Source organism: Pygocentrus nattereri, chromosome 1 (genome assembly GCF_015220715.1).
Source record: "Pygocentrus nattereri isolate fPygNat1 chromosome 1, fPygNat1.pri, whole genome shotgun sequence".
In the NCBI taxonomy this organism is placed as follows: Eukaryota; Metazoa; Chordata; class Actinopteri; order Characiformes; family Serrasalmidae; genus Pygocentrus; species Pygocentrus nattereri.
In genome coordinates this window covers 51,639,761-51,656,261 of record NC_051211.1, presented here as the reverse complement: position 1 = coordinate 51,656,261, position 16,501 = coordinate 51,639,761, and the positions used below count along the sequence as shown (strand labels likewise).

Below are 16,501 nucleotides of genomic sequence, written 5' to 3'. Positions count from 1 at the left end.
ACACTCAAAATTCAATGAAAGAGGTGATCATCACTTTTATATGTTCAGGTGCACAGTGTGCAGGATATTGCAAGGCCTTGAGGCAATCAGATGTAAAACACAGTATTTATGAGTTTTAAGTTGTAAATCGGTCAGATTTGACCCGAACACTACAGGAAGGTTAAACCAAATGCTAACGTAGTGACCACACTGGGAAAGTCGTTTAACTTACGTTAAATCTAGTTGACATATCCAGGATTTCCTATTTGGAGATGGTTGTGTGGTTATTATAAGATTATTTAGCTTATTTCTAGACATTTTAAACTATTGTGAGTAATTTTATTAAGTAAAATGATCTCACTGTACTGGCAGATCATTTGCTGGTTGTGGGAAATGTTCCTGAAATAAGCTAATTTATCTGCTAGCATAGTGAGATACTTTCACTTCATAAAATGACTTCAAGCAGGTTTGGAAATAAGTTAAATAATCTTAAAACAAGCTTATAATAATCTCAGCAGGAGAAAATATGGGACGTGTGAAGCCAGGAGGGACCAGTTAGCATGACATTTGTCCAAAATGCTAGCTAGCATTTACTAGCTTTGCCTCAATATTAGCAATGTTAGCGTTTTTAGCCTGTTAGCAAGCACGCTGACCTGCAGAACTGTATCGTTTCTTTTTTATACATTATATGCAGGTGTGGGTGTATTTTTATGGTCTTGTGTATGTTAGCATGTGTTCCCCATGGGCTGCTTTTCTATATATAAAAAGGGAGGCTAAATAATCCACCTGCCCGAGTGCAGCTGCAGCTTTATTGCAACTTACTTCAGCTATTTTTCAGATATGAAGCACAAATCAAACACACAAAGGTTGCTGAACTAAGGTGGTCGCCGCGCTGTGCCTGACAGGCCCACACTAATCATTAGGAGTCTGCAGAAGAACGTTAAAGAACTTAAACCTTGTCTGCAGAAACCGGATTTACTGCTGTTGTCTAGCAGCTTTGGAGCTTCAAACAAAAGCAAGCAAAACCTTGTTATAGTGAGCAGGAATGAGATTGGAGCGCATTAAGGTTTTTGAGAGGGCTTAAAACGGTATAGAGGAGATGAAGTCTTGTGTTCTGCCACATCCAGTCTAAAAACAACCTGTTAGTAACAGAAGTAAAAAAAAAAAAAAAGCAAAGTTGGCTTTAGAGTTTAGAGTCAGAATCAGAGTCAGAACCACTTTATTTCGGCGAGGAATTGTCTTGGTGAGTGCACACATGTATGACATAGAACGTACTGGACAGACCAGACAAGCAAACACTGTGAACAAATCTTTAACTAAAGGACAAATAGAGTAAGAATACAGTAAACAGAATAGGGAATGAGAGAGGATAATGAAGAGCCAGTGTGAGAGGAACTAAAAGAGATGATGGTCTGTACCAGTGCTGGTCTGAGGAGACATGTAATACAGTTACTGTTATATTGTCGCTGTCCAAAGAAAAACATGTATCTCCAACAAGTATCTACAGGAGAACCTTTAAACTTACCTTTCAATGTAAGTCAATGTAAAGAGATTTTATTTTATGTGATTTTGGAGCATTTCTGTTTATCCATTTATCCTGAAAAAATGAGAGACGGTGTGTTAGATAAGATAAGATAAGATAAGATAAGATAAGATAAGATAAGATAAGATAAGATAAGATAAGATAATCCTTTATTAGTCCCACAGCGGGGAAATTCACAGTATTACAGCAGCAGCAGAGTAACAGGAGTAAGACACTCAGTAATAGAAACGGGAAACAGTATAAACATCATAAATAATAACAATTAAAGTTAAATCTCTAGACTATTTACAACAAAATGAGAATAAGAATAAAATAAGAGTTGCATATAATCTGTATTGCACTTATGAACATATTGCACAATGAAAAATATTTGCATTCTGAATATAAGTGTATGTTGTATGTGTGTTGAAATGATGTAGAAAAATTTGGAGAAACATGGTTTTCTCTGCATACGATATACAGACCATTACAGGACGATATGAACACTTTATCAAAAAATCTCTATGTCACAGTCACTGACTAAACAAAGATTTCTACCAAATTTTACCCATGTAATTCCACAAAAGCCTTTTTTTCCCCCAGAAAAAACATTATGTTGCATTATAGTGACTTAGATTCCTTTACAGTTATGGTGATAGGAACCAGGGGTCACAATATCTAAAACCAAAGAAAATATACCCATTCAGAGCAGAACAGAACAGAAAACCAACACCCGTCTGTGTCTTATTCATAATAGTAATGTAAATGATAGTATATTAGTGATAAATCTGAAAAAAAAGCAACATTTTTTTAGGGTGCTGTCTTCAAATATATTTTAGACTTTAAATTTTTCAAAACAATATCCTGGGCATCAGGCAGTGAATTCATAACCATTTCATCTAATAACTTTCTGGGAGGGAGTTTTTAGAGGCATTTTCAGACGTCTGGTTCCTATCACCACCACTCTGTACAGCTGACTCAAAACGTTTTTCTAGAGTGGAGAATTTCACATCAAACTGCTCTGAACGACCCTCTTAACCATTCGATCCTACAGAAATTTTGAAACATTGGTGGAATTCCCCTTCAGGAATGGCTGTCCTACGTAGGGCTAATGAGCTAATGGGCTGTACAGCCTTAAGGCACTCTGTGTAACATACGGGGCTGTTTCTGTTTCAGATCCACTCATGATATTCACAGAGAGTTTAGCCTTGGACTAGTTAGTAAAAGAGTAAATGAGTAAATAAATGAGTAAGATTCCAGTAGAAGCTCAAACTGGATGCTTTCAAGTCTGTGGTTTCTTAGTTTTGACTTTGGATTACATAGGAAGTTTTCTCACATCTACGCTGGCTATTTCAAGCCAGAAGAAATGCCCAGATCTATGCCTAAATCCATCTAATGCTTGCTCTTTCTTCTTCCTCACCCTCTCTCCGCTGTGTTTTAGCTGACTGCAGGCTTTAGTGGGGGCTTTCTTGTGCCTGACTATGGAAAAATGAGGCATTCTCCTGAGATTGGTGCTTACACAGATTATCCAAAATCAATGACCACGCCAGGCTGGAGAATAAGAATGCGCACATTTGAAAGGGCGCCTGTCGCTACTGGAAAGTTCCAGAAAATGCAGCCTCATGGATTTCTTTTGAGCGAGGATTACGTGCCGCAAGTTTCTTTAGAACCGGCTAAGTTGGACTGAGAGGTGTTACGCAAGTTTCATTCAGAAATTTCATTGGCGTTGGCAGCAGGCAGCGCCCTGCGGCTACGGAGTAACCTGAGAGGTGGGAGAGGAGCGCTGTGTGTAAATGTTACACTGTGCCGCGTCCCCTTTATTCGCTTTATTGTATCGCTCTATTATGTGACTCATTCTGCTGAATTGGGTCAAAGTCAGAGCTGAAACCATGTTTTGGACTTTAGTCTAAGATCCCTTTGCTTTAAATGACCCTGTAACTTAATTGTGCTTATTTTGTTAAAACAAATAACTGAACTTTCCATTTTGTAACAGTCACTGTTACAGAAGCTTAACCGAATGTTTCCGTAGTGACAATTTTAACCCAATTTTAGCAGAACTCAAAAATGTAGACCAGCAAACACAGCTTTGAACAGCCGTTCACACATAAAGGTGTAATACTTTCTGTTCAAACACAAACAAGTTAGCAGGAATACGTGTTTCGGTGGTGGCAGTTCTTAATGTTTCACACTGATTTTCAGACTTTGGGACACATTTATTTCAAAACAATGGGATCTAAGTGCTCACTATGTGGCCATGAGGGACGGTTGTGGCTAAAATAAAGCTCCGCCTGTGGAATAAAACTTTCTGTAGTGACATAAAAATATGAAACAGCATTTTTTTAAATGGAAGCTTTTTGATTTAAAAATTGAACTCATGATAAATCTGAATTGTCCGACTTTTAAAAGAAATTAAAAAGATTTTAAAAGAGAAAAAAATACAAAAAATGTAAGTAATTTTTTCACAAGTGTAAATTTAGGGGTTAGGGTTTGTAACATATATATATTTAGTATTCCCAGGTTCTGCTGCAACTTCTAATGCTTAAAGAAGATACTCCTGTCTTAGTTATTGGTTCATAAATGTTGTACCCAGGCCTCTATTCCTCCATGCAGGGTATTCCCCTTAAACGACCTTGGGAGCAGGCCTGCCCTCCGTTTCCTAGAGAAATTAAGCATATTGCATTAATAAGTGGTCAAAGCTGAAGAGAGAACAGGTGCGCTGGTGTGTTTTGACAGGCCTGTCTTCGGGAACTTGTATCGGGCTGTCGAACACACTTGTTAAACAGCTCAGACCCTTTTATTCGTTGCTAGAGAGTAGAGGCCACAGAGAGTCTGCCTGTTTTTAATTCATAAGCATAGAATGAGTTCGGTCAGGAAGAGAGTGACGGCCCAGCGGCTTAGCTTAGACTCCTTTAGCTTTCTAACGTGCTTTGGTATGGAGGACAACGGGCTGTGAACAAAGCTACACTGTAAAGAACTTTTATTACAGTATTAATGTTCTTAAAGCGGTATATTCTGCTCTAACAGCATAACAGGGCTGAGCTGGAGCTTGGCTAAGCCGACAGCAGGCAGAAGGAGGGGTGGCGAGGGAAGCCATTCTGGAGCGATAACCACAGGAGCTTCACAGTTTTCTCATGCTGGGAAGACTCTGCCTAGCCGCCATGGAAACTGCCACTTCCTCTGGCTCAATACAGCCTCCATTAGATCCCTGCTCACCAGGCTAAAGGATCGGAACAGAGACGAGCAAATATTATGGACTGAGAGGTCAAAATCTAGACCATGTGGTCAGCCACAGAAAAGACTGGGCGATTTATCGTTAGAATATCACATGAAATCACAATATGGTTCTCAGAGCATGTTCTGGGTATCGTCAGCGCCTAAAGAGCCCACATCTTATGTCTGTCTTCATCACTTGGAATTAAACAGGCTGCTTTTGCTACTATACCTTTAAGACTGATGTAGGTAATTGAGGTCTGTTCTGATTGGCTTTCCAGCATTCAAAAAGCAGTCAGAGCTGAAACACCTCTTAGTTTCATAACGAGTGGGCAGAGCTAAACTGCTGTAAACTGAACAGACAGATACACATAAATGGATTGTTTTTATAACGTTACAAAAACACATGTATTCACAATATCATGTTCTGGAACCACAACACGAGACGTGAATGTTTGTAGTAAGTTTGTAGTGGTAAGTAAGGTTGTAATAAGATACACACACACACACACACACACACAAACACACACACACATATATATATCGCTGCTCATGTCAGAAGAAAACCTCATATCTCCATTTTTCCATTTTTCAGTTTTTGACATAATTTGAAAACGCCTGTTGTTCTTTACATTGTGTGTAAATTCCATGATGAATGGGCCAAAAGAAACGGCCCAAAATGACTTGGAAAATATTGTGGTTCCATTGACTTACATTAAAAGTAAAGTAGGTTTTTTCCATCTCCTGTGAAGTTAATATTTTGGAGATACAACGTTTTCTTCTGACAACAACTATATATATATATATATATATATATATATATATATATATATATATATATATATATATATATATTTTTTTTTTTTTTTTTTTTTTTTAATATATATATATATATATATATCATCTCTGAGATTTTCTGGCCCACTTATATGGCCCTTAGAACTAAGCAGGGTGTTTTTGGTACTGTGATTATGCAAATTAGCTCTGTTCTGATTGGCTGCACTGTATTGTGCCTCATTCAAAAAGCACTCAGAGCTGAAACACTCCTTCTAACTTCAGTGTAAATGAGCGAAGCCAAACTGCTGGGCTGTTTTTAAACTCAGAAGTCACAGCAAGAGCTGGCAGTAATGAAAGCATGGTGTAAATACATTTTAAAAGGCCTGTGTCTTAAATTGTCCTTGTGTTTTATTGTTTTCCCTGGGGTCCACTTATAGCACTTCTGTGATTTTATGTACTAAAATCACTCAGAATTCATGTTTACATGACCTTTCTTTTACCCCTTAGAATTAAACTGGCTGTTTTTGTTTTTGTGCCTTTAAAATTATGCAAATTAGCTATGTTATGATTGGCTGCCCTGTATCGTGGCTCATTGAAACCGCTGTAGGCTGAATTGGTGGATTTATGGAAGTGCAAATGGGCTGCCTAGAACTCACAGCAAGAGCTTGAAATAATTCAAACGTGCTGTAAATAGATATTAAAGGGCCCATATCTTAGATTTGTCTTGTATTTTTTATATACAGCGTGTGTGGTTTTATGTACCAAAACCACTCATAATTAATTTTTTACATGGCCTTTCTTTATCCATTTGAATCCAACAGGCTGTTTTTGTTACTGTGCCTTAAGACTGATATGTGTTGTGATTGGCCATCTTATAGGGAGACGCTCCTTATAACTTCAGTGAGAGCAGGGCTAAACACTGTAGGCGGAATAGGAAGATATATGTAATTGATTGAAATTGATTTCCATGACATCACAAAAACAGTGAATTCAAAACAGGTTTTTGCAGTGTAGTTTTCATATGAGGACTTGGGAGTGACCAGTGCATTGAAACTTGTAGAGTGTTTACATACATCATCAAGCTCTAATTAAAAAAAAAAAGGTGAGAAAACTTTAAGGGTGTGAGGACGTTTGGTTTGTATTCATACTGCCCTCCACTGCCAAGCAGAACAGGAGCACAAACATCTGGATGCAGACACAGCAGCAGTTCGGTCACTCAGCTTGCATGTGGCAAGGCCTGTCATTACAGCCTGCTGCCTCTAGGTGGACATTCTGTCTGTGCTCTTTTCTCATGTAGTCAAGGTCCCTCTGAACAGACAGCACACATAATGCATGGCAGATAAAAAGCTGAAAATAATTGCTGTGGCAATATTTTGCATCCCAAGAGGCTCCACAAAGGCTTCTGCAGAGCGTCTGAGCGCTGCGTATTAGACTCAGCTGCAGTGGCTTGTTTGCTCTCCTCGCCCCGTCTTTTCATCCGCAGCTGAGAGGCAGGAAAAATAATAGTAATAATGATAATAAACGAATCTGTACAAACAGAGTGCTGTTTTAAGAAAGCCATGCCGTCTCAACTGAGATAATTAAGATTGTGTCGGAATCATAGCTTGCCCCGGAATTTAATTCCAGACATAATGCGATAGCAGAGATTAGCGATGTAATCCAATCAGGATTTATTCTATGTAATCCACTTTATTGATATTGAAATGAAACGGAGTATTAAAAAAAGCAGGGACAAGAACGGCTATTGTTTAACACTGAACTGCTTTCACACAGACGTAGCTGTGACTGACGTGCCTGGCTTATTGATATGCATTGTGATGTTTTGTTATGGGCTGTGAATGAATGTTTGTGGCCAATATTGCGGCATTATGATGCATTAGTAGTGAGCATACTGAGGCAGGCATATTTATTAGTCAGGGCGGAAGAAACCTCAGCAGAATTGGTAGTGAAACACCTTCTGATGTCTTTACTGGGCACCTTCTGCCACTACTTGGTTAATTTTACACCGACAACTTATGAATAGCTATGATAATTTAACAGATTTAGGCATTAGCCTAGATTAGAGCTTGGTTCAGACATACAGTTGTGTGCAAAAGTTGTAATATCTTTGGGAAACTCACATATTTTATTGATTTTCTATGTGAAAATAAACCTAAATGTAGCATTTGTTGAATTTTAACGTATTGGGAAAAAATAAAACATGGAATATAAAGTGTGAAAACTCTTCCAAAGGCCACATTTTGATGTTTTCCTGCAATACAGAGTAATTGTGTATTAAACTGTGCACAACTGAGCTCTCTCTAGAGGGCGTGTTAACTTATTTCACTTACAAAATCAACAAAACAAACAATTTGACCAAAACCTTTGCTCCCAACTTAAGCAAACGTGACCAAATATGCGAGATCTGTTTGTTTTTCCATTCATAAGATCCTATTTGCACCATTGACTGTACACTTTGGCTTCTTTATTGCTTTAATCTCACAGCACAGTGCACTGTCTCACTAGAGTACAGGGCAGTACAATGCTGACCAGATCACATATCGTCGGCCCTTATCTCTGATAATTGTAGCAGACATGCTAATATTCCTCCCACGTGAGTAGTTCTCTTGGCGGTGGCTGTGATAACACCATCCTCTGAGGCTGTGACTACACCTGTCTAACCCCCAGGGGTTCTGTCAGGGCACAGGAATCGTCCATCCTTCTGTCCGCTGGCCAAACACAGACTGGCCTCTCTGCTGGCTCAGTCTAGCCTGACCTGAAACCTGACCTTAAATTAATCATCACTGCCATCATCTTCATCCTCAGTTTCATTGTGTAGCTGCAGTGTAGTGTGAGGCCCGCTTCATACCTATACACACAGGAAGCTGCGATACTGGCTTGTGAGATGCTGATATAGCAGTAGGACTTGGGAGTATGACGTCATGACGCAGTGTTGTGGGTGATGTGTCATTTTGGCAGGTTTAAGATCACCGGACACGCTGAAATCTTAGCAAGTGAATTCATCTCATATGTACTATTTCTCACTATGATATTGTTATAAGAATATCATAAGATTATGTGAGTTGCTTCTAGACTTGTTTTACTTGTTTTAAGTATTTTTATCTAGTGACAGTGTCTTATTCCATTTGCAGATCATTTTACTTGTTTTGAGAAATAATAACGGTAATTTTTGCTTATTTCAAGAAATAATGCTTAAGACAAGTAAAATGAACAATTAAGACAAAAGATACATTTATTTAAAACAAGTAAAAAATAAGTAGATATAATTGACATAATCTTACAGTATTCTTATAGCAATCTCATAATGAGAAATATTAGATATATTACAGAATCAGAATCAATCTTTATTGGCCAGGTATGTTTACATATACAAGGAACAATCAACAGTTAACTACAATAAAGATGTCTTTACTTGCTAAGACGTTGTTTTTTGTGGTGCCTATTACCCAGAACATAGGTTGGGGGCACAGTGGTTTGGTGGGTAGCGCTGTCGCCTCAGCAAGTAGGGCCTGGGTTCGATTCCCCGGGCCGGGTGACCAGTGTCCTTTCTGTGTGGAGTTTGCATGTTCTCCCTGGGTGTCCTCTGGGTTCTCCGGTTTCCCCCCACAGTCCATAGACATGCAGTCAGGCCAGTTGGACATGGTAAATAGGTGTGAGTGATTGTGTATGTCTCTCTGTCTGCCCTGCGATGGACTGGTAACCTGTCCAGAATGTATCCTGCCTTCCTCCCGATGACCGCTGGGATCACCCAGGATGTTTTTGAGCTCACCCTATAAACGGCGTGGTCACTTCTTTGGCTCGTGTCCTTGGATTCTTTAAACTTCACTTTCACACTTTTACCTGTTCTTTAACACTGCAGCCTCGTTCTCCTGTGGCAGCGTTCGGCCATTCCTGTCAAAATATCTTGGATTTTGGAGTCACTTTAAATATTTATACAGAAACATCAGCCGAATGTTCACAAGGCCTCAGCAGTGCGAAATATTATGATAAATGTGGAACTGGATTGATGTAAAAGTCGCATGAATTCCAATCTGGCTGTTCAGGCCGAGCCATATTGCCGCAGATCAGATACGTGTCGGATTGCAGTACCACATATGACAGCGTCTCAAATCAGACACATATGAAGTCAGCTATGAGGAAGAAGATCGTATTTGGGCCGCTTGTACCAAATCCTTAAAGGCTCCAGTGAAATATTGCCAATAACTGAGTTAAATATGCCAGGGGCTGAATGAAATATCCATATGGGCTTTGAGTGACTCTTTTGTAAATCACTCAATAGAATAGTCACATAAGCCACACAGAACCTAGGAAAAGAGATGGGTAATGAAAACGGAGGTAGTATATCTAGATCATTACTCCATACAATGGGAGTTTCTATGCATCCACGCCATTAGTGAGAATAATTGTATCCATATTCCATTATTAGGTGTCCCTCTGGAGTTGGTTAAGATGCATATCCTTCTAATTTGATACACTATTGAGCACGAAACGTCTGAAAAACACAATAAAGCAGCTAAGAATTGACTACATACTGCAAGTTGTATTGCAGTTGCAATATAACCATAACAGTATTATTTCATCTGTATCATGCAACCTGAATACAAAGTCATCAAAATCTTCAAAACAACACTATTCAGATTACAGACAGAAGACACAGTGGCCCAGTTGGAGGGATTAGATAACAGACCTGCTGAATGCGGCCTTGGCTCTTGTGGAAAGGGGAATTTTTTTTTCTTTGCTTTTAGTCCTTTTTGATGTGGAGAGAGAGATTGTAATACTAACCAAGATCATGGCTCGCTCAGCAGAAGAGCTGAGAAGAGAAAAGGGGAAAAAAAACAAACAGAGAGAGGTTAAACCTTTGAGACAGAAAGACAAAATGAAGGGATTGGAGACTGTTTTGAAGGTCTTTTGTGTTGGAGCAGATCTCTGGTCGATAAGGCCCCGAACAATGTAGAGATACAATGGCATCAGCACAAAGGCAGAGGAAAGCTGTTGCTGCGCTGAGAAGCTCCCTGACATCATGGAAATTTCAGAGAAGGAAAAGTGTACATTGCACTAGCACAGTTCTTGAAAGTGAGGGAAGTGTTTTAGTTATTATGGATGAAGAGACAATACAAGCTGAACATGTCAGAGTTCAACATGCGCGAGTTTGAACAGGCTTTTTCAGGGGAATCGGGAGCTCGCAGGGTGAGACAGACGTTGCTGAAGCAGCTCTGAAAAGCAGTGAAAAAGGCAAGTGTGTTAGTCATTAGAGATAAACAGGTGATGAAAGATTAACATGTCAGGACTTTGCAGGTTCTCACAGGATTTTAGGTGCACAGAGTCTGTGTGAGTGACAGTGAGACAGATAGTTAGGGAGACTGTTTTTCCCCTGCCTAATGGGCATGACTCAGATCAGAATATGAGTCAGTTATGGCTGTTTTGGGGCATCTTCAGTGGCAGCCTTAGTGTGGATAATTACACATCAAATCTATCTGTCTGTTTTTACCGTTTAATCAGCAGCACCTGTGGAAGTAGGGGTGAAAAGTTTGTACTTTTAAGTCATTGTACAAGATGCTAACAAAAGCTGGTTAATGCTTGCTTAAGTTGCTAGTTAATTCTGAAGTTAGCTTATGATACACTGCTCCACACTTGGCTAAATGCTACTGCCCTGTTAGCTTAGAAGTGCCCAGCTGAAGCCTTTTAACTACGACACTGCTGGCTAAAACCACTACACTGTAGGTTAAAAGTACTAAGTCTAAGCTGGTTTGTGCTGGTTTATGCTGGTCTTGTGTAGTCTGGTAATGGTTTAGCTGACTAGCTGGTCTATGCCAGCAGGGCTGTTGTTAGAAATTGCTACACCAAATTAAAAGCTACTACACTATAGTTAAAAACTGCAACACTGTAGTTAAATACTGCTATACTGTACTTAAATACTGCTACATTGTAGTTAAAGACTACTACACTGTAGTAAACTACTAGTTAAAAACTGCTACACTATAGTTAAACACTACTATAATATAGTTACAAACTCCTACACTGTAGTTAAATACTGCTACACTATAGTTAAAGACTGCTACACTGTAGTTAAAGACTCCCACACTAGTTAAAGACTGCTACCATGTAAAGACTGTTACACTATAGTTAAAAACTACTACACTGTAATTCAAACTACTAGTGAAAAACTACTACACTATAGTTAAAGACTGCTACACTATAGTTAAAGACTGCTACACTATAGTTAAAGACTGCTACACTACAGTTGTTTGAAACTTTACCCTTCTAACTTACACTGGAAGTGAACTTTTTGTTTGAATAAAAAGTAGAAAAAGCCCATATTTGCAGGTACTCCACTTGCTCAATTGTTCAGGCGCCTACATGCACCAGATGTTCTGTAGAAAAACTTTAAAACCACCATTGCGGACCAGCTCTATGAGGGCAGGATAATGTTTTGCTGAACTAACAGCTCCTGGTACATCACACCTTGTCCAGCTGTCTAACAAGCTGCCCTAACTCAATCTCCACCCATGCAATCAGTGCTTCAGTCCCAGATTTAGTAACGGCGTCTGTCTCTGGCTTTTTCAGATTCGGGTGGATGGGACGGCTCATGGCGCTTTGCAGTACGAGACGGTGCAGGTGGTGGAGAACGGGCCGATCCTGCGGGACATGGCCTTCTCAGCAGATCAGCACTTCCTGTACGTGATGTCGGAGACCCAGGTGAGTCATTTGGCCTTTTCTCTCTTTGCAGTGAGCATCCACACACACACACACACACACATACACACACGGCAGACCTATGAATGCCGGAGGATAAAATTATGCTCGTTCAGAATATACCTATCATTCTCTCGCACACCCTCGCACGCTCGCTCTCTCTCGCTCTCTTAACTGCACACCTGCCAGAAAATTCTGACAATAGGTGGGATCACTTACGGTAATTAGGCTACTACTGCAGAGGGGAGATGCTGCAAAGAGAGAGAGTGAAAAGTGAACGAGCGAGAGAGAGAGAGTGTTTAAACACAGTAATGTAAATTAGAAAGAGCTAGAGAGAGGCTGGAGTGGTGCATTAGACTTTACGAACTCTCTCTTTGGTGCAGGCTCACATAAGTGTGCACAGGCGCAATTTACTCGTGTTGACTGAAAATGCCGCAGTGTGCGTAATGGAGTAGATTGGACACTGCAGTGTTTTCTCCAGCATCGCTAAAGCCTGTAGGCCATTACGACACATAAAGCACTGCGTTCACTACACAGAATAAAAGGCACTTTCTCACGAGTGCACGTGTATGCACTACTTACACTCACTCTGAAAGAAAACGAGCAAATTACTAGAAATAGGTAATGCAGAGGTGTCCAGATTGGGGGTTCAAACTCCACTTGGGGTCACTTTGTTTCAAAAAAAGTCAAAACAGCATGATTCCTGTCGCATCCAAAATGAGCTAAAAGTTTGAGAAAGTTCTTATGGAAGGGTTTGTTTATGAACGCAAAGAAGTTGGAAAGTGAGAGGTGGCTGGTTTGGAGGTGGCTGTTTTGCGAAGATACAGGCTGCTTGATTTTCTTGGCTACGGTTGAGGGTGTGGGCTGGAAGAAGAGAAGAAAAAACAGTAAGAACTCCTGACTTAGCACTTAATATAACAATGCAAACAGGGATCTATGAATAGGTTCATTTGGAGCAGAGCGGCTCATCAGCTACAGAAACTCCCACACAGAGTGAAGCAGCCAGCGAAGATGTTCAGCGATGCACTCTCTGGACCGAACCTTTCACTTATGACCTCTGATCTTTGTACAGGCTTAAGCATACTTGCAAATGCATTTTTTTCAGCTGAACTGGCCTCTAGGTCTTTCGCTGAACGATGGCTGTGGTGAGTGAGTCCATTCATCTTGCCGGCAACGAGGACAAGGTCTTCCGACATGCTCAATCACACAAACAGATACACATATACGCACACCCAGAAAGGCAGCTGGAGCACTTGAAGGGTCTCAACAAGCTAGTGTCGAATATCACAAGCAAGCGGAGCTCAAAAAGAGCTCTTCAGCTCCGTCTTTTCAAATGAAACCAACCTCAGGTAATGTCAAGAAGAAAGGTGCCGGGCTTCAATACGTTCTCAGCTAGGCTGGCGGGGCTTTTGTCTGGCAGAAGAGAAACTGCTCTGGGAAATTGGGCACTTGTGAGTGCCAAACTCACACATTCACTGGCCAGAAGAATGTATTCTCCTTCTAGATTTGGCATAGCATGTGAATCACTCTTAAAGGAAAACTAGAGCAGAATATGGGAGGAACCCAGAACCTTGAATCAACCCAACCTTGTACTTCCACATAGTTGACACTTTGTAGAGTTTACCTACCTTATAGGTCCACTATATAGATGTACAGTAGGTCTGCTGTCATACACAATTGATCAGCCACTCTTTACTCCAGGTGCCATTGGTCAGTTTCTTTTTTCCCCCAATCTTCTCCCCAATTACTCATGTCCAGTTCCTACTTGGGCCTCCCCATCACACAATGCTACCAAGCTGGGAAGGTGAATTCTAGCACATGCTTGGGGGAGAAGGCTAAAGCCATCAATATACAGTACACAAATGATGAAAGAATACTTAAAAAGAACACTCACAGTCAGGAGGAGGTCTCAGAATAAAGTAGTGATCAGGAAGAAACACAGTCAGAGGGGAAGTCTTAGAATGAACAACATAATAGCGAGGAGGCAGACGCATATGCAGAGATAAGCGAGATTTATTAAGGGCCAATTCAGGTTCATGGTCAGAACGGTCCACGTTTGTATAGCCAACAGGTAGAGATCACGGGACAGACATGACAATAAAGACCACAGAACCTCAAACAACAATTAAACACTACAAACAACGCAGACAGAGATTCAAGCAACAAAGACCAGGGCCAAACACAGGGCTTAAATACACATGGAAAACGAGGGACAGGTGAAAAACCAGGTGGAGACAATCAGGGATGGAGTCATGAAACGAGGGGCTAAGACTAGAAAACCAAAACAAACACATATGGACAGGACTGGGAGGGGCCAGTCGTGACAAATAGGGTCAATCGCAGTCAAGGGGAAGTCTCTGATTGAACAGTGCAGTGATTAGGACCAATCACAGTCAGAGGGGAGGTCTTAGACTGAGCAACACACTGAATAGGGTCAATCGCAGTCAAGGGGAGGTCTCAGATTGAACAGTGCAGTGATTAGGACCAATCATAGTCAGAGGGGAGATCGTAGAATGAGCAACATACTGAATAGGGTCAATCACAGTCAAGGGGAGGTCTCAGATTGAACAGTACAGTGATTAGGACCAATCACAGTCAGGGGGAGGTCTCAGAATAAACAAAATGGTAATTAGGACCAATCACAGTCAAGGGGCATTCATAGAACAAACAACACACTGATTAGGATCAGTCACAGTCAGGGGGAGGTCTCAGAATGACTGACATGAAGATTAGGACCAGTCACAGTCAGGAGGTGGTCTTAGAACAAACAAGGCAGAGATTTGGACCAATCACAATCAGTTGGAGGTCTCAGAATGAACAACATGGTAATTAGGACCAATCACAGTCAAGGGGCATTCTTAGAACGAACAACACACTGATTAGGATCAATCACAGTCAGGGGGAGACATGGTTGGTTGGTTAGTGTAGTGGTTAACACCTCTGCCTTCTACGCTGTAGACTGGGGTTCAATCCCCCACCAAAGCAAGCACCCTACACTATACCAATAAGGGTCCTTGGGCAAGACTCCTAACACCACCTTGGCCTACCTGTGTAAAATGATCAAACTGTAAGTTTTTCTGGATAAGAGCATCAGCCAAGTGCTGTAAATGGGAATGACTGACATGAAGATTAGGACCAGTCAGGAGGTGGTCTTAGAACAAACAAGGCAGAGATTTGGACCAATCACAATCAGGGGGAGGTCTCAGAATGATCCTAACTGCATCATTTTGGCCAATAACATGTGGATTTGCTTTGCAGGGTCATTTTCATTTGAACTACACTGCTGGCTGTTCTCTTATGTCAACTAACAGCACTGCTGTTAACCAGCAGTTATTTGAAAGGACCATCAGTGGACAGAATCTGACCACTCAGGAAGGGCTACACACTTGAAAGGCTAAAACATATTGTGTATAGCAACAGATGAGCTGCAATGTCTAACTATACACCAGCAAAGTGGAGCCACAAGGCTGGGGTTTCCAATAAAGTGGCCAGAAAGCATAAAGAACAATGCCAAACAGTTTTAGCAACACTGTATCAAATCTTAAAACTGGGCCATGGACACCCCCACCTGCGCTTGCTGATAGAGGAACAACAGAACAAATAAGAGGCGGCGGCTATTAATTTCATAGTAAATGATCTCATCCTGCCGCAATTAGCCTATTAGCCCAGTTAGAGAGCTCTGTCATCTGCTTTCTGTTTGGTACAAACATCTTGGGATGTCCTCTACAGGGGAATCATAAATAAATTTAGAAGCTATTTAGTGAACACGCGTTACAGCCCTCCCCCACTACCACCCCCTCCACCGCGCGCACATGCAAACGCAAACAGAGGCCACTTGAAATCCTTAAATGTTTTATTCACTTCTGCGAGGAGATGCGGTTAATTAGCCGAAGCTGAACTCTATGAGAAGTCTAATGAACATAGAGTTCATTAGTAAGTAGGCAACGTCCACTATCGATCAAAGTATAAAGAAAATACTCTGTTATTCAAACAGCCGTGCTGTCTGTGAAGCAGCACTTCAGACGCTGTTTGGTCTTTGCCTTGAGAATTTCGAGCCGGAGCCGAGATGTAAATGCGCATCCGCGCGCTCAGCTGACATCCCTGCTCAGTCTGGCACTCACAGATTCACTGAGCGCTCACTGAAAGATTTATTTAGGCTTCTTTTAAAAGGTTAATTGCCTGTGATGCAACACACTTCAACTCTTTTATGACTGCTCAAGCTTTTCATAACTGCATGGCAAAGATATCAGACTCAGACTGTACACACATAGGCACGGCCTAATATATGACATATGTTATAACGTATCGCTGCTGTGTGAA

At 40.9% G+C, this 16,501-nt stretch overlaps 1 protein-coding gene across 1 annotated transcript in view; it reads left to right on the top strand.

Moving 5' to 3' along the window:
* The window catches only part of plxna4 (plexin A4), a 432,713-nt gene that overhangs the window by 214,179 nt on the left and 202,033 nt on the right, over nt 1-16,501 (top strand). The window contains exon 4 of the mRNA XM_037538616.1: nt 12,053-12,184. Coding sequence (XP_037394513.1) covers nt 12,053-12,184 — 132 coding nt within the window. The remainder of the gene's footprint in view (nt 1-12,052; nt 12,185-16,501) is intronic.